This window comes from Vanessa atalanta, chromosome 26 (genome assembly GCF_905147765.1).
Source record: "Vanessa atalanta chromosome 26, ilVanAtal1.2, whole genome shotgun sequence".
Lineage (NCBI taxonomy): Eukaryota > Metazoa > Arthropoda > Insecta > Lepidoptera > Nymphalidae > Vanessa > Vanessa atalanta.
The window spans coordinates 3,927,983-3,947,468 of record NC_061896.1 but is presented as its reverse complement, the minus strand read 5'-3'; the positions used below and the strand labels follow the sequence as shown (position 1 = coordinate 3,947,468).

The 19,486-nt window shown below is 32.9% G+C and overlaps 2 protein-coding genes and 1 long non-coding RNA gene across 3 annotated transcripts in view; 1 reads left to right on the top strand and 2 right to left on the bottom strand.

Moving 5' to 3' along the window:
* Positions 1–1,663: 1,663 nt before the first annotated feature.
* Positions 1,664–5,223, bottom strand: LOC125074062. The gene is made up of 3 exons (XR_007120084.1): positions 5,125–5,223; positions 3,033–3,107; positions 1,664–1,827 (listed from the first exon to the last, which is right to left on the bottom strand). It is a non-coding gene; the product is annotated as an uncharacterized LOC125074062 (long non-coding RNA).
* Positions 5,224–5,357: 134 nt separating this feature from the next.
* LOC125073872 lies at positions 5,358–9,663 on the top strand (the record flags this gene model as incomplete). Its single annotated transcript, XM_047684955.1, has 3 exons — positions 5,358–5,423; positions 7,837–7,944; positions 9,484–9,663. Coding segments are annotated over exons 1-3 (354 nt in total), but the record flags the coding sequence as incomplete, so codon positions are not given.
* Positions 9,664–18,491: 8,828 nt separating this feature from the next.
* Positions 18,492–19,486, bottom strand: part of LOC125073954 (sperm surface protein Sp17) — a 184,279-nt gene continuing 183,284 nt past the window's right edge. Inside the window, exon 4 of the mRNA XM_047685078.1 lies at positions 18,492–19,320. Within this exon, the coding sequence (XP_047541034.1) occupies positions 19,213–19,320 (108 nt within the window). The 3' untranslated portion in view covers positions 18,492–19,212. The remainder of the gene's footprint in view (positions 19,321–19,486) is intronic.

The following is a 19,486-nucleotide window of genomic DNA, read 5'->3' as shown; positions in this document are numbered from 1 at the left end:
ACATTGAATCTTAATATTAACCATGCGAAATTGAAAGATACAGCTAGTACAATCAAATGCGTAATCAGATTCCATACTTTAATGCAATTTTGTCACGGTACGTTCATATAATGAAACTTGGTATTTGACATGAAAACTAGAGCTGTTTATTTGAAACTTTAACTCGATTACGCTATGACTAAAGATAATGTTTACACAGTTTCCGTTTCCGTTTACGAATTAGAATTTACGATTGTCAAAAAACCCAACAACAAATCACTTGTAAGAGACATGACCGTTTCTTATGATAAACGTGTTTTTGATTATCATTAAAAAAATAAAAAAATACTGCCTATTGGATTTAGTGGCTTACATGTACAGGTGCAGATCTCAATGTCGATGTATGTATATAGTTTTGACGCCAGTATGATGTAGACTATATTATTTCGATATCATCAGTGATGTAATATTTAATTTGTATTCAACACTTCACTCTATTTGTTATAGTTCGTAGATATAAGTGTAGGTTAACTTTTTTGACTGCCTAGTTAACCTAGTAGCTCAAAACGTGGTAATCAATTTACAGAATGTATTTAAGGTACTGTGATGCTTTTTTTTCAATATCTCCTATGATGCCTGATTATAAACGTGCAGAGTTGTCAGTCTACAATGACTACCTTATAGAGTCTCAGATTTTGAAGATATGAGTTCTCCTCGGTTTTGTTTTATTAAAAATTATTGTTTTTTTTTTTGTAATTTTTGACCATTCATTATTTTGTACATTTTCTGACTCGTGCCTAACAGATAAAGCCCTGGTTCCTGCGTTTCGGATAAGAGAGTGAAGAGAGATTACACTGGCTCACTCACCCTTATAGCCGGAACACAACAATACAGAGTACTCATATTTGGCGGTAAAATATCTGATGAGTGAGTTGTACCCAGACGGGTGGTGGTTGTGCTATCCAGACGGGCTTACACAAAGCCCTTCCACCAAGTATTATATGTCCCGCACAGTAACAACTAGTCTCCCTTGAGCTGCTTTTGCTTTGTATAAATATTTATTATAATAAAAACTGCCTGCCTTAAAACAACTAGAAATAGAAATTGTACAATTGTGATGCTTGAGATTGATTGATGAATGAGTCGATTTATTTATAAAGTTACCAATTTTCATAAGCTACCACTAAAATTTGTCGTATTAATGCTGATTATAATTATTGATTACTTAGATTATTTGTAAGTTAAGATAGAGACACTACAAAAGAACTAAAACAAATGAGCGTACTTTATTATCTTGGTGTGCGTAAAAGATACGCTAGATAAAAACGAAAGTTCGGTTTTCTTCACTAGTGTGTCACTTAGTGGCCAACTGTTGGTCACAATTTTTTTCGATGCGTTCTTGATTTTGACCATCTAATCGATCTGTCTGTAGAATGTCTAAAGATTGGTTGATATCTACCAACAGTGAGTATGAGATCTTCGTCTATCGCCTAACTTCTGACACCGTCAATTCATCGGATTTGATGTCCCTTGTGCCTGTAATTACACTTGACTAGTTGATTCCGCCTGCTAATCAAACAGTACGAACCATTGCCACCTGCTACCAAAAATGGGGGTTATTTTCAAATAGTAAAATCACGCGTAGATGAATTTTACGTTTTTTTTATTTATAAAACATTATTACATAGAATACATTTCAATGAAATATACAACGATTTCTATAATCGCTGAAATTGCCAGCACGACGCACGCCACGACCCGACTGTACGTTTTGAATTTTCCGAGACTTGAGTCGGGTTCGATGTCGCGTCTATGTCTTATTGGTATGATGGCTTTCCATGGGGAATCCTGAAACATCCTGATTTTAAAGAAATTACATATAGAATTATATCATATATCAACCAAACGCAAAGCAAGCACCGTTTTACTATTTCGAGGCCTCTTTCTGAAAATAAGTCTCCATGAGAAGAATAAATTATTAGTTTGATTAGTACAAACAGTGTTCAAGGTACAGCAGACCTTGTGGGGAAAAATTGTGCCCAAGCAATGGTGTTTGTTGGCATAAATAAAAAGGAGGGCCAGCGGTAGCAACAATTTATTTCATACCACTGGATCATCGTTTAGTAAATCAAATCTTATACAAACCAATATTAACAAATAACCTGTAACAAGAACAGTTATTAAGACTCGCTGAGTTTCTTTCGCCGGTTCTTTTTAGGTCAGAGTATTTTCATTTCCGAATCGGTGTTAGGGTTTAATTTGATAATCAATAAGTACGAGAAAGTATAATGCTCCTATATTGAATAAAGAAATTTGATTTGATTTGATTTGAACAGTCCGAAAATGATTGATAACGAGCAATCAAATTTGAAAAAAAATATATTTTAACTCTTATTTTTGTATGAAATTATACAAAACATTTTTACAAATATACGTGTATAACATAACATACACGTTTTGTATAACATTTTCGCATTTCATAATCTGTTCTGTTATAAGCCCAGAATATGATTATATAAATATCTATTATACCTGGACTTGATATGCTATCAATACGGAAGACAGTCGGATGAAACGAAATAGAAATCTTTGCTGTTTTGCGGTCGAATAATGTGAATCAAATATCACAAAAATATAGATCTGTAGAAGTTATCTGTAAGAAGAATCTCGAAACTCACCCCAGAAAATTTACTATTAAAATTATAAAATTAAAAGACATGGATATTAAGAGATTCGTATAGAATTGCACTAGTGTTCCCTCGCGACGGCGCGCACCTCCATGTTAAATCATTTCTTTACACTACTATGAGTGACGTTCGTGTCGATGAGATGAGAACCTAAGATGTGTGCGTGAGGTGACTGAAGTAAAAATAAAGACAGTAAAAAAATAAATTTTAACGTCCAAGTTCGCGTGCTTTCGTGGGTGAACAATTAATAAAAATTAAAATATCAAATGTGTGTAAATTAAAGAGGCCAACATACCTTCTATGAAATATTTATAGGTATTAACCGTCCAAGATATAATTACATTATTGGTGTTAATATATATTTACCTTATCAGGATTAAACGCCGGGTTCAATTCCTGTGGCATCAAGGCCGATTGAATATCCGCATCGTTTTGAATTTTCTAAGTAAATAAAAAAGAAACGAATTAATAACCTGCTTCCTTATATTACTTATAAAAAAGTTGTTCAACCAAACAAAGTATCTTAATTGGTACAGTACTTTCAGGCCTGCTCGAACAAATGGGAAAAGATCAAAGACAGAAAATATATATATACTTCTTTTGTACTAAATAATGTGTAAAAAGAGGATAAATGTTACAAGGGTATCATTAAAGGGTGGTAAAATATAAGGGTGTCAAGTGGGTGGTCCATATTTGTAGTGTAGACAGTCCAATTTGTACCGTCTATTTTTATCAAAATGTATATCAAATAACGTAAAATAATAATATTTCCCATTTAATAATTTGTTCTCGTGTCTATTACGTATATATATATATATGTTGATATTTTATATATCCTCTAAAAGTAAGTGGGGGGGGGGAGATTCTCTTTATACCGGGAATCTCTTGAGTTTGGAGGCCCACATATGTGAGATAAGCGTCAGGGCTTCACGTTAGCATGCGTATGCAGTTCTGTTATGCCCTCGATGAGACGGAGTGGGTAGCGCTGGTATTTTAGCGGGTATTCCGGTGTCAACGTCGCTTAGTCTCATATACCCTGAAACTGCATATAGAGCAAAAGCATAAATACTTTTTTCTAGCGTGATAAAAAAAGGATTTCGTTGTGAATCAGCATCGCAGCAGTCAAATACAGCAGCTTTGAAGAAGACGTTAAATTTTGCAAATTATACCGTGTTGGCACGTAAGGTACCAATTAAAGTCAAAAATCCTTAATGACCTGACTCAGGATTAGGCACCATCCATTTGTTTAGAGGAAAAATGTTTTCAACGAAATAAATTTTAGCAATTCTTACACAAGAAAACTAAATCATCCCGCATAAAACTGTCGTTCCCTAAGTAAATTTTTGTTAGCGCTTAAGTACCACATACACACTGTTACGACCCTACTTCACTAGGTATTTTCTCATGAAATGTTTGTAGCACATTGTCAAGATTTTTTGTAAGGTTTCATTTTCTAGCTGAAAAATGGCTGGGTTGTTCATATATTAATATTATTATTTTTTTCTTTTTTTACGGTATAGGTAGGTGGGCGAGTAAATGGGACACCTGATGGTAAGTGGTCACCACCGCCCATAGACAATGGCGCTGTGAGATATACTACTCATAAAAACCATTTTGTCTACCGATCAGTCGATGGCTTTACCAATTTTACAAAAATAGTGCTGTAAATAACTGTAGTGGTGTATCACACTGCATTGGTCCGTGTACTTTTGATTGAATTGTTTTTGTGAATATGCCGATGGTGTTTCAAATAAATAAATAAATAAAATTGGACCATTTTTTTTAAATTTGTGAATACTCCTAAATGTTCCACTGCTGGAAAAATATATCGAAGCCTCCTTAGAGGTTAATAGAATACCATCGTTGCCTTATGAATACATGCATACATAGAAACATAATTTGCACAGACATTACACTCAGTACTTCAAAAGATATTGACTTTATGAATACAACTCTCTGTGTTTATTTATTTTACTATTAATTTGATTAAGATCTGGTACTGGATTCTATAATAAAATTATAAAAGCGCTTTAGGTAATCGAATATTTCTTGATATGTCAAACGAACCAGTTACGATGAAAAGTTTAAAGTTAGGAGGAACGTAAGGAGATACTTCAATGATAGTAGTTTTAAAGGGTTTAGATGTTATATTAGTAATATGCGAATAGATGGAAAAGATCGAGGGGCACTCTTTTCTATTCGTTTGATCTTATTATCTAATGGAATGGCAAACATTCAAGATGGGAGAGTTTAAATGCAGACCGATATTATTTTGAAGAGTATCCATATTTTGTTTAGGATGTCTGGTGAGTCGTATATATTTTTATTTCATTCTTGTATACAAGACTGATATAATAAAATTTATTTGCAAAGATCAAATTTAATTACAAAATAATTTTGCGAGAAGTCGAAAGAAAAATTGTTTTAATTTTTCCTAATTAATGTAACATGTACTTACACCATTGTGTCCCTGGACTATGACAAAAAATACAAGAAGAGAGATAAGTTTTAACATTTTCCCAAGCGTTTATAAATATTTTAGTTTAACGTGCGACCTAACTTAATTTATTTTTTATGTCAGCAAGTTAAGTTTCATACTTTAAAAGTTATTACTTATGTATATTTTATTGTCGAAGTTGAAATAGAAATTTCGACATAGCATAACATTTGTAGAAATGTTATAAATGAAACATGAAAATAACATTCCTTTTTGTTATTTTATTAACTTATAAAGTTTCTACACAGCACAATGGAATTGTAAGTACATATTTTTTAAGTGAACTAAATATAACTTATATAATTTATTTGTTATTCCTAAAGAAAAGCGTGAATCTGAACAAAATATTACCCGTTCAAAGTCGAGAAATTGACTTTTTTTTTCATAGCTTGGTAGACGATCATATGGACCACCTGATGATAAGTACCACTGCCCATAGACAATGGCGCTGTAAGAAATATTAACTATTCCTTACATCACCAATGCGCTACCAACCTTTGGAACTAAGATGTTATGTCCTTTGTGCCCTTATATACACTGGCTCACTCTTTCTTCAAGCCGGAATACAACAATACTGAGTACTACTGTTTGGCGAATATCTGATAAGTAGGTGGTACTTGCCCAGGCGGGCTTGCAAAGCCCTACCACCAAGTAAAATTTTCATGAATTTATTATGCGATTGGGATTTGGAAAATGTTATGAATCATAATTCACAATATTTTCCAAATCGGACACATATCCGATTAAAACTTACCATATATGCACCAACGTGAATGGTTACTCCAACCAAATGAAGCAGTGTGGTGAATTAACCTCCAAATACTTTTCAAAAGGAGAGGTTCTTACCCAAGACGTAGGTTGGAGCGAAATCACGTCGTATCTCTTGAAATCTTGTCAACCGATTTTCGGTGATACGCCATTTTGATACGTGTTTTCTAAAAAAATAATAATTATTCTGGTCAATGTCACATATCACGTTCTGTCATTTTGATCGTGTTTTGCGTTCAATTTTGAGTTTTTTTTTTACAGAATAGCTTTACTGCTCCTTCCTTTTACTGAATAGTAAAAATAGTATATAATCTTACAATTTACTTTTAAAATTGGCTACTTAGTCGGCTAGTTATCGTTAAGTATTGCAAGGAAGAATATTGGTAAAATCAAATGATTTTTACAAATTTCCAGCCAGTTTATTTATAATTCATCCTCAAAAATAACAACCAAACATTTCTAAGAAATATTGAAATATGTTAAAATAACTACGTCACTAAGATCAAACTTTCCCATTCGATTGTTAAAACAAAGGCTGAAGTCACAAACAAGCATTTCTTTGGTCGATAATGATGTCCTCCTGACCGAATTCGGATCCGGCATCCATTTTTAACGGATACTAGTCAACAAATGTAGTGTGTTGGGGTAAGATCGTATCTATCGATTTTCTGACTGATTTGAGCATATTTTTATTTATTTTGTTCGACAGGCAAAATGAGCTAATAAAACTGCTTATATTGATTGGAGAAGAATATACATAGTGGATTAAATCAGCTGGAAATTTAATCGGTACGATCTTACGCAATTGGCAAACTTGCCTGACCTCTTCCTCATTACATAGATCTTAAAATTTATAGAACGGATTCTGATGCGGTTTTTTTAATAGATAGAGCGATTCAAGAGTAAGCTTTATATATATTACATGCACAATATTTGAGCACACTGATAATTTTAGAGGTTTCTAATGTAATGTCGTAAAGAAACACATTTTTTTCTCTCATTGTCTGATGGAACGGCAAATCTGATACGACCAGAAGGCGTTCAGACTTTACGTGCTGTCCAAAGCACGGGAGTGTAAACACCGTCAACTTCCACACTTTTGGCAGCAGCCCAGTGGTAAACCAACTCGCCTTTTACTGACCGGACCCAGATCTTGAAACCAGGTCCACGGGATCTGTAATCTTATAAGCTAGCCACAAAATCAACGAGGCGGTCGATATTTTACATATTTATGACGGTCGTATGTCCTTGAAATAAAAAGGTTCAGAAAAGGATCGACCCCAATACGCGACCTTGAAGGTTACAATTGAAGAAATTTATGATAATACAACCAACTGTGAAGGCTCGTTTGAGAATACTTTGAGCATTTCGTAAATATCGTCTCGCTATGGACAATTTTATTTAAATATATATCTGGTAGTATTATTTTGAATTTTAGTAAAAATTATGGTTATTTTTATTGGTACTTCTACTATTAAATAAGAAATAGGAACACAATTTACAAGAAAATAAATTAACAGCTTAAAATAATCTATTTAGCAATATTATTAATGCAAAAATAATTCTGTCAGTCTGTCTGTTGCTCTTCCACGGCCAAATTTCTAATCTATTCGATTAAATTTGGTTTTAAGCAAGCTTGAACTCCAAGGAAGGACATAGGCCACTTTTATGCCCAAAATCTGTCGACCAACCCTTAAAACGCGAACGAAGTCGCGGACGGAAAGTAGTTGTTTAATATTTCTTACGACACCGGCGTTAGTGACCACTTACCATCAGTTGGCCCATTTATCCGCCTGCCTACCTATACTATAAAAAAAATGCTTTAGAGTATTCAACCAACCCTCTTTTACGTATTGCCTTTAACAAACGAGGAGACAAAACCTTTAACTTAATTTAATCCTCCAGTTATCCAGATACAAGCGAGACTCAGCAGGTGCTTTGAACATTGTCACAAATCATGCTCCGGCTATCCACGCTGACGTAAAGGATGATAACTCGGGTGCAACTGATAAGGTAAGGTCATGAACAAATCCATCTTTCCATTGGTTGATAAAACCTATTTGAATAATAGTTTGAAATGGATTGCCGAGTGTACAGAACACGTGTATCTTTCAACTTTGATGATTCGACGATTGTAACCAACGGAAAATATCAAATTTAGGAAATCATAATAAAATAATCTTGGAGGAAATCGAAGTAACTTACAAGATTTGGAAAAAATCTGAAACATCTGCTTTCCCAATTTAACGGAATAAGCTTTAAGCCTTTCTTCTTGGATTCTATGTAGTAAGCTTCGATGGCTATGAATCTTAACCGATAAGTAAGAGTTCAATCACAACGATTTTTTTATTTACTTGTGTGCTTAATGATTCGTCTCGTGCTTTGCGATCGTGAAACATCGTGATAAAACCTGCATTTGGTGGATAAAATGCTGTCACATTTATCTACAAATCCGCTTTAGGATAGCTCGGTGAAGTAAGCTTCAACCTTCCAACCAACCAAACCTTTTTAACATTTTCCTTTTCAAAAAAAAAAAAAAAATTATACAGTATGGTTAACCTACGTAGCGAGATACTCACCATAAACGTCAAACAATACTATATTAGCCGTAGGTTATATAATATAATGAAAGGAAATGTCAAAGCCTTCCAAATTAAATATACTAACTATATCATTTTAGGGTTCCGTACCCAAAGGGTAAAACGGGATACCATTACTAAGACTCTAGTATATCCATCTGTCACCAGGCTGTATCTCAGGAGCCAAGATAGTTACACATTTAAAATTTTCACAGATTATAAATTTCTGTTGATGCTAACAATAAATACTAAAAACAAAATAAAAGCAATGTTTAAGGGGGCTCCTATACAACAAACGTAATTTTTTTTCTCGTCGTTTTTCTTCGTTATTATTTCGCTCAGAATTCATAACGATAACAGGTATTCAAAGAATATTTAGATATATATTCACTTTAAAAATAAATAAAGAATTAAATAAAGTAAGTATTTAAATGAGGCTCTCGAAACGTAAATGATTTTGTTTGCCGTTTTTATAGTTAATAGTATAGAACCCTTCGTGCGCGAGTCCGAGTCACACTTGTCCGGATTACTTATACAAAATAATGATATAGAATACTATAAATGTTGAATGTATACATAGTATCGTATTGAATATGTCCTATTTACAGCCGTGCCCGAAAACTTATGTAGGAAATTTACCGTCTAATATTGAGTCGGGCGTAGTTTTTCAGGTAGGATTTAACTTATACTACTTGTTATACTTTACATACATAATTGTCTGTTTAATCAAATAAAAACTATCACTTTAAGGGTTCCATTTTTGTATGCAAAATAAATACTCAATAAACAAGCATAACAGTCGCCCCGATTATAAACATTAAAAAATGTAAATTCAGGTTCAGCCACTCTAAGCCACGGAGCTAGATGTATTTCGGACAGACGTTTTTTTTATAATTATCACTTCTGTCTTAATCAAACAAAATGTATTATTAATTTAATATATAAAATAATATTATGAACTGATGTTTTTCAGGTAACAGCACCCAAGGACACACTCTACGATGGTAAGTCGTTGAGGAAGTCGCTGCCTCTGACCACTAAGCTGGACCTGGTCCGTGCTGTGAGCCGAGTCGTAACTTTAATAACTTTGCTGTTCTCCGCTATTGTTGAATTTTATCCTTTTGTACAACACATGTATGTAATGATAGATGAGTTTATTAATTTAAATAAATATTAAATTGAAACTATACATTTGTTTTAAATATACTTTATTCAAGTAGGCTTTTACAAGCACTTTTGAATCGTCATTTAACAAACTATTTAAAGTAAAACTACCACCGGTTCGAAAAGTAGATTCTACCGAGAAGAACCGGCAAGGAACTCAGTAGTTAGTCTTTTTCAACATATAAAAATACAGTTATGTCTCCTGCCTGGAAGTCAACAAGCATTAACTCCACCCTTTTTTATCATCAATATAATCTTGTATCGAATAATATGCCTTCTTTATCAATGTATTTTTACAAATGACTTGAATCTATGGAATCTATAATCAGAATTGAGACCCATTCGTCATCCAGTGTTTTTTTTATTTTATGACATAGAATATATTAGATGAGTCGATGGTCAAATGGGATACATAAGTACTATAAGAAATATTAACCATTCCTTAGATCACCAATGCGCCGCCACCTTTGGGAGCGAAGATGTTATTTTCTTTGTGCCTGTAGTTACACTGGCTTACTCACCATTTGAACCGGAACATATCAATACTAAGTATCGCTGCTTAGCTGTAGAATATATATAAATTGTAATTCAGATAGCTGGCAAGATAAATAAAAAATACAAGTTTTAATTGCTAAAATAGACAATAGTCGTCTTTAGTACGGATCTAAGAGATCATTAAACAATAACATACCAACGGTACCTTGCGTGCTGTTTGCTCGTGGCTTGGTAACTATCAATAAGATACGAAAAAGTAATCTCATCTCACTAGAATCCTCGCTAATGCGTAAGTGAGCTCATCATAGCTGCCATCCCCCTCCAGACATTTGTAATTAAACACGCGAGTCCATGGCGAAATAATAATAACCAAACCTAATACAAATATATCTTAAGACAAAATTACTGGGGTGTAAGACGGTTTGGAATTTCGTGATATCCGTTTTCACTTGTCACTACGTAGTATTAAACAAATTCCCGCTGTCTGTCTGTCCCTATGTATGCTGATATTTAAAACTACGCAACGGATTTTGATGCGATTTTTTTTAATAGAATGAGTGAGTCAAGAGAAAAGTTTACATGATTAATACATGCATAATAGACACAATTTTGTGCGCTTAAATTGAAAACGCTGGCTGAACCCTACTAGATAGATCAAAAAAATGTACTACAGTATTGTAGGTACACCTTAAACAAGGTCTTCAAAGAAGTCCGCGATGGTAATTCTCTTAGGGAAAGCCCACTAACGAGAAATAATGGCTAATTTACGATTTTAATTATATTGGGTATACACACTCTTTACAGCATGTAATTTAATTTTTTTTTTCCAAGATATTTCAGATTTAAAATGCAGGGACATAGCGGTTTGTATTGTCTAAAGACAAAAAATGCTGTAAACGTTGTAAATTCAGTAGTATAGTTTGTATCAGTATTGCACGAAAGCGGGGAGGCTCGCTAGTAAAATACATATACATACATGTATTGTTTTATATACTTATACTTACTTGTATAGGTATATAAAACAATACATGCTTTATTGGTTTTTGAAGTTATCTGTGTTTTACTTATGATATATATATATTAGAGATAAACAATTTACACAGGTATACGAACTCATTTATTAGAATGACAATAACATAACGTGATTAACTTTTTATAACTTGTCATTTAATGGTGTATATGTCAGTGGTGCGTGTGTTGCTTCGTCGAGTGACAACCTGCCCACATCTCCACGTCACGACGTCGTAACCGTAGAACGGAGCTGTAACGTGCTAAGTTACGTTGCCGCGTCGTGCTAGTGCACGGTTTGGCAACGTCGACTTGGGACGACGCGTCACGTCATTATAAGCCGACGTGGCTCTATGCACTCGCTCAGTTAATACTTCATTGTCTTAGCGGTTAGTTGTGATTTGTGAATAAAAAATGTCGGTAAATATTGACTGTTTGAAGAACGTCCAGTGCAAAAGTACGGTACGGCAACGTAACGCCACCCCACCGTTCTTCGATGTCGACAGGCCCTGAGGTATCTTGCTCTTGGGATAGCACTAGCGCCAGACGTGCGCACTGAATGACTTAGTAAAACCAATATGTTGGACGACAATAGTAATCATTTAGATATCCATTTGAATCCGCGACATACATGTTTATTTGAATATAAATTAATTTAATTGTACTTATCTTGATATATTGAAGTATCCCACGTGAATTAAAACAATAACAAAAACTAAGTTAAACTTGCCCTCTTTCCTGGAGGGGGGATAACGCTTTGTCCTTTTTGTTTTCAGTCAGTTTACTCAAAAGAATTTCGTTTCTAATATAAATAAAATATAATCTAACGCTCCAATTCGAAAGGACTACCTTCCTCCTAAAATAGATGTTGTGATAAATCAAAAAACTGAGACAGGAAACCAATACAAAGTTTAATGGATTATATTCTTTGTGACAAGTAGGTTCTCTATTGGGAACATTTGTGAAATTATAATTGTCTGTATTTCTTGTAATGTACATATTTTTTCTAGACATAGATGAAAGTAAAAAATTAAAACAATCAAGGAGATATATCAATCAATCCAAGGTTTATCCAAATTCGTTCATCATTATTTATCATAACTTTATTAATCTAAGAAATTTCTCCAAAAAAAAGGTAATTTAGATTAATTTTAGGCTTAAATTATTATTTTCTTTTGAAATTGAGAATATTGGACATGAAATTTTTGATAAATGAAAGGAGAATATTATTCCGTCATTTACTCGACTTTTTGGTATTTCTTAAAATAACAGTAATGGCGACGATGATATTGGCCTGAATTGAGTTTCAGCACTTGGTGGTATTTGGGACGTCACAACATTGACGCAATTTTGTTAACTTGTTGCCAACTATGGGGGTTGCCAACTATCATATTCAAATAAAAATAGATTTAGGAAACTAATTTTTATTATAAAAAAAAGTCTTTATAAGGCGGCGTACGTTCGGCTGACGGGCAATCTGCTCGTTGGCTTGGTTTTTTTAATAATTTCTGCTTCGAACTCCTAAATATTGTCTGACGTCTGAATGTCTGAATTCTTATGAATTCCTAGGTGTTCTTTTTAAGATACATATATATAAGTAAAACTGTTAGTTCTTTTCAAGTTGTCAGTTTGTGAATAAAAAAGGCCATATATATTGAATAAATAGTTTCAACAGTTGTTATGTTTTTCCCAATTTTTCACATAGAGGTAGAGTTTGCTAATACTATTCATTTGAAAAACTTAATATATAAATGATAATAAAACTTTTACCAATTTATTATAAAAAAATGTTTTCATGTTAAACTATATTCACCACTATATGAATTTTTGGGTAACATTTTTCATATAAGACAGTGAGCCGAATAAAAAAGGTGGCGGAAAGAAAATTTCAAAAGAATACGTCGACATCTGTTAAAATATCAATATTCAAACATCTCGGAAAACTCGTCTCCCTTTTTACGAACTTTGTCCTACTTTGATTTTATACCCATTTTTGTGATATATTTTTTCTAACATTCTCCAATGGGGTGCTATGGGTGTAGAAATAACAGGTTCATTTACTTTTGGGTTTTAGATCTTAGAACAGTAATAACATAATATTATATGTATAATAAAAAACTGTCCAGGAAGATTGTTTGTTACATAAAATTTGATCAATAGTGTTACACGTTCATAATAAAATTATACGAACATTTTTTTATTTTAAGTGTAAATATAATATTATTCATCTTCTTATTAGAAAAATAATTAATAACAAAGTTACTAGTTAATATTACTGGGTACATCGAGCCGATTCTCCTCAAGTCTGCGGCATTTCTTATCAAATTGTTAGTAAAATTCTGTCGATAAGTAAGTGTAACTCAAAGGCCAACGGAACGGCAAACCGATATGACCAGGTTGCCACTCAGAACTCCTGGCTAGAAGAGGCTCTAAGGCCGGCAACACACTTGCAAGCCCCTCGGTGTTGCAGATGTCCAAGGGCGGTGGTAATCACTTTCCATCAGGTGAGCCTCCTGCTCGTTTGCCACCTATATAAAAAAAAGAACTGAATATATTTTTAGTATACCTACCTACCGCTAAGCTAATAGAGACCTACAAAGTAATTGAAAATGTACATTCCATGGCAAGATTTTCCTCTATGTTAAATATAATCTAAATCCGTCTTCGCCGTTATTGTAAGAGAGACATAAAAGTTTTCTTGAACTTCAGATAAAACAAACAACCAGAAGATAAAAAGCTCACAATAAATTGCTTCTAAGATCTTCTAACTTATAACTGGATCAAACTAGATAGGTCTACGTAACCAAAGGGGATCAATATCCAGTACTTTTATAAGAAGTTATGCAAATACAGACACGACAAATGAACATGAAACAAGATTTGAAACAACCCTTTTTATGTCCTTGAAATAACAAAACGTAGATATGGATCAGACAATATCTTTTATGATTATTATCTGAATGATAAATATTTATCTTCAGAATATTATGATCTAAAAACATTGGTATACTTTCAAAATGAAAGAAAACTAAATTTACCAGAGTATTGAGTATTGTTTTTTTTTTAATAACACTTGCTTTTATAGTGATTTCTTTCTGCTTTTTTAAAATTTGAATTTCGAATGTAATATTTGAAATAAAAGTCAGCTAGCCGTGAGCAGATTGGTCACCTGATGATAAGTTGTCAACGCAGCCCTTATTATTGCCACACGAAAACAGCCTCGGGAACAAGATGACTCTTGTGCTTGTAATTACAGTGTTTCAGCCAGCTTCGAAGTTATGCTTTTATACATGGATATATCCTTCGAAATACCTATTAATAATCAAGTCTCATTAAGCACTTGGAAGTTTAAGGTTTCACCGATGGACGTTAGAAAATTATTTATTAATTAATAAGCGTACGGTAATATTAATATACACATGGAAGTATATACTTCAATGTTGATATTGTAACATAATAATTGTTTATTGTGTTTGTGTCTGATTTTTGCCACTAAAATGTTATGTCCCTTGTGTCTGTAATTACTTGCTTATTAATCCTTCAAACCAGAACAATTTAATTAGTTTTTTATTTATTTATATTTATTACAATAATTATTGTTACTGCTTGGCGTTAGAATATCTAATGGTAACCAGACCTTACCTTACTTAAGTAAAAAACACTTAAATATTCCGAAACGTATCATCCATGAAATATAAAGCTAATGTGTGTTTTTGTTTGAATTCTGGCTGACTCATAAATCGTTCATCCGATTGTCAATACATCCTTCCTGTGTCGGGGTATTCGATTATGTAATAAAATACAGCTGATCATTTTAAATTTATCAATAAACAAATTCCGACGCCACGTTAAAGTTTATGTGGATGCAGAGACCTTATACTATTAAAAAAAAAAAAAATAGAGGTATTGTGGGATATCCGATTGGAACGAAGTTGCTTCCGTATTAAGAAACATGACTCAGATAATGAACTCGATTAACAATGTTTGGGAATAATAATTTTTGAAGAATAAAATTGTTATAAAAATCCCGTGAATACTAAAACCGTAACAAAAAATAAGTTTAAGTATTTACAATATTATAGAAGATCGCCTGGAAGGAACATAACTTTTTTTTCCTTAAGTGACGATTTCTGCCAGTTCACTGTACGCCTCGTAATGGGACTTCGTTTTTGACACAGATATAAAATGTATGACGACGAATGGTGCGCCATCTTGTTTATTGATACTTGTCGGAAAAGAGTATCAATAGGATTTCGACTGTGCCCTAATGAAGCGTCGCGTCGTAGCGAGGCGGCCATCTTGGATCGACGGTGACATTCAAGGTTTCCCGCGCACCACGTGTACGACAAATCACTAATATCCAACATTATCTTTCTTCTTTTGTAGATTCAGTGGTTTATATATGTTTGTGTACATGATATAGTATTGAATCGATATTGACAATTATTTTGAATTTATCTGTGTAATTGATTCGTTTAATTAAAGACTTATTGAATTTGTGAATAATCGTTTGAATATAAGCGCACTGATCATGAATAATTCTGATATTGGCAATAAAAAAAATTTATATGTACATTTATGTCTATAATACAATTGGTGTTTCTGTTTATAATATGCGTAAATATGAATTGTATACACGGTACATATACCAAAACAACAGTTTTTTAGTCTGTCTGAATGTTTGCTCCGACTTATTTCTGGAACGGCTGGACCGATTTTGATAGGACTTTCACTGGACTTTCATCTGATGTAATAGGGAGTAATTTAGGCTACAAAAATATTTTTTTTGTTAATTTCAAAAGCGCACGTTTTCGCGGGCACAGTTAATATTTATAATCAAACATTCATAGTTTACGTTCATACTGTCACACACACACGCGCAACGTCAAAGTTAAAAATAAAAGACGAGCGTCTTTTATTGATATTTGATTATTTAATTGTCGTAAGGACGAGGTCGCCCAGCCAAGTCAAGCAATGTATCTTAGTATTATTTTTGTTATCGATAAGTGACGGTCAAATTTTTACCAATGAGTTAGTAACTAGTAATTTGTAACAAGTAGTATTAAAATATATATTATATATAGGTAGAAGTTGTTGATCTATATATGATTGATTTAAAAATAATTAAACACGAATAAGTTACTTGCAGATTCTTCTGCATTTTTTTTAGCATTAGCAGCCCGTAAATGTGCCACTGCTGGGATAAAGGCTTCCTCTCCCTTTGAGGAGAAGGTTTGGAGCATATTCCACCACGCTGCTCCAATGCGGGTTGGCACAAATTAAGCACATGAAATTTCAGTGGTGCATGCCTGGGGTTGAACCCGAAATAATCGGTTAAGATGCATGCGTTCTAGCCACTGGGCCGTCTCGGCTCATTTTCTGGGTTATATCGATTTAACTACAATTGGTAGTTTTAAATTTAATGCAGCTTGTAGAATTACGATCCTAAGGAGCTTGTGAGAGCCTTCTTAAATAAAGTTACTATATGATACTGATTTAAAGCTGGATTTTGAAGCTGAGTTAGTCAGAGGATTATGTATATTTTAATTAGAGAATAATTTAAAAATATATGAATACTAGTTTTGGCCTGCGGCTTCACCCGCGTTTTTCGTAGGATTTTGCTATGAACAGACTGACAGTCAGATCTATTTTCGCAAATAAAATATTTATATAGATTGTACAGGTTAATATAATTCGCGTATAATTCGCGTTTGATATTATAATTTGTATAGTTATATATATGAAGTTGTATATATATACAACGGATGAGCGAGTTGCTTCCTGACGTTGATAAGGGTTGATATAATACCTCACAAAACAAAGGTTTGAAATATATTTAAAATTCAAATATACTAAATTATGTATTTATGTTAATCTTTTAATATTTCGGGAGCAAACAAAACTTCTTAACGCTTTCACGTGACTCGACTTAAGTTTATCAGCTTCTTAATTTAATTTAATTATCGATTTTAACTGAACAGTTAATTGCCTTATTTTCATAGACGAACTACTTCTATAGACCAATCACAATTAAATAATAAATAATAAAAAAAAAAAACTAGAACCTCTTCAGTTCAGTTTAACTGACTTTTGTTTCTATTTTAATTGTTATATTTGTTGTACGGTTACGTGAAATAAATAATGAAGTAAACTGTATTCAAATTTAAACGCAATTTCCAATAAAAGCGAAACGTATATTTAACCTTTAATAATCGACTATGTTGATAAAGCCATGAGCTTAAAATGAATATCTATTATACGACGTAATTATGTAGGTCAAATCTTCATAAACGCACATCAAAGGCCGGATATAATATTCGTCAACAAAAACAAAGTTTTACTTTGGGCTTCGTCATTGTTATTCGTGTCAACGGGGAAACTCGATCTCTCGTTACGATTATTATTATCATAAACCCGTTATCATATTCAAAGTTGGTTTGTTTTCTTTTATGAATTACCAGTTTCGATCCGCGAGTGAGGGGCGTTGGTGGATCTTCTCGAATTTTCCGCCATATTGGAAAAATGGCGACCGAAATGTAATAAAATAAACTACGATTATTACATACATTTTATAATATATGTTACTTTTTTTGTCATTTATTACAATAACCATTTTCATAAATAAAATTGTCGGAGTGGATATTGTTGAAAACTGTTTTTCCAAACTCGCTGAAAACTTTCCAGGTAAAACTATCAAATGCTGCACTATGCTATAGATGATAAGTAGTACCTTCTGCTATTGGATGTCATTGTTAGCAGTATAAGCCAATTCTAAGAACGGTCTATGGGATCTAAGCTGTCCATTGTGCCTGTAATTGGCTCATTCGCCCTTCAAATCGTAAGAAGCAGTACATTGTTCGTTGGCAAATTAACCGATATGTCCATCTATCTGATCGGTTTCAGCAAGGGTGACCATTCTTGAGAGGCTAGCTTACCATGACTTCCGAAGCAGATTGGTTGCCCTGGTGTTTTTTGGGATAGAAATAATGTTATATATTAATAGCATAAGCCGATTTTTGTCCCAGTGATTATACGACGATAGCTGCACGTAAACGATCAGTTATGGTTATTTTGAAGAGCTCCAGCCGCAGATGTGCAGAAAATTAAAGAGGACTCTTGATTCTAGTTTACTAAATAGTTTACAATAGTATACGATTAAACAAATAAGTAATTAATTTTACATATTTTTTTTTTGCATTACATTAACAGCCTGTAAATTTCCCACTGCTGGGCTAAGGCCTCTAATATTAATTTATATCGTTTTTTAAAGATGAATTGTAAAATAAAACACATTTTAATGTAGGCGAATAATATATTTGATTCAATATAATTCTTAAATAACGGCAATTTACACGAAAAAATGGCGAATTTTCACATTGTTTGCATTGAAACGTTTAAGAAATAACATGGAATGTTATAAATCATTTCGTTAATAATAATAATAATAAACAGTAAGCATCAGCGTTAATTTCTAAACTACGTATCTTAGAACTACACTAAAATAAATTATTAAATAAACTTAAATAAATATCTTTGGTAAATGAGATTATAAGATGTCAAATATACGAACATAATTACAGTATTTTTCATGAAGTAGGTTGACCACTAATCGATATAGAAAAAATGGGACAGTTACCTACATAATAATTATTACAATTTTAATATAATTATTATTAATTCAATTCTCATCTTCTCTACATTTCCGTAATCATTTTACACGTCAATTGACTACTTCTGATAATCGTCGGAAAAAAAATGTAACATTCTTTTATATTTCGTAGACAATTGACATAGCATTTATGAGTACTTATATATCATTACTAATGAACGATATCTTTACCATCGATTGTATGTATGTCGAGAAACAACTGGCAGTGGATACTAAGAATATTAAAATATAAACATAATTCGTGTTAAAATCTTAAAGTGCAATATGTTTATTAAATTATTTATAAATGGAATGAATTCTAATCGTCCGTTTTCAAGGGCATACATACAAAGGATTATCCTGTAATGAGAAGAATGCATGGCCACCCTAGTTGGTGGTGTCTTTGCGCACTTTGTGACCTCGGAACGAAGCTTGGATCTTAGTAGCGGCTTTGTTGAGATCTGGATCTGCCAGATCAATCTTCTCTATGTCTTCCTGTGAAAGAAAAAGTATATTTTAATACAAATATCTAAAGCGTAGGACATTTCAATTGATAAAAACATTTTGAATCATAGTGTGATTTCCATAAGAGCACCCGGTTGTGTTAATAATTCAATTGACAAATAATTACTAAATAAATTTTCGTTTCATAAAATATCAC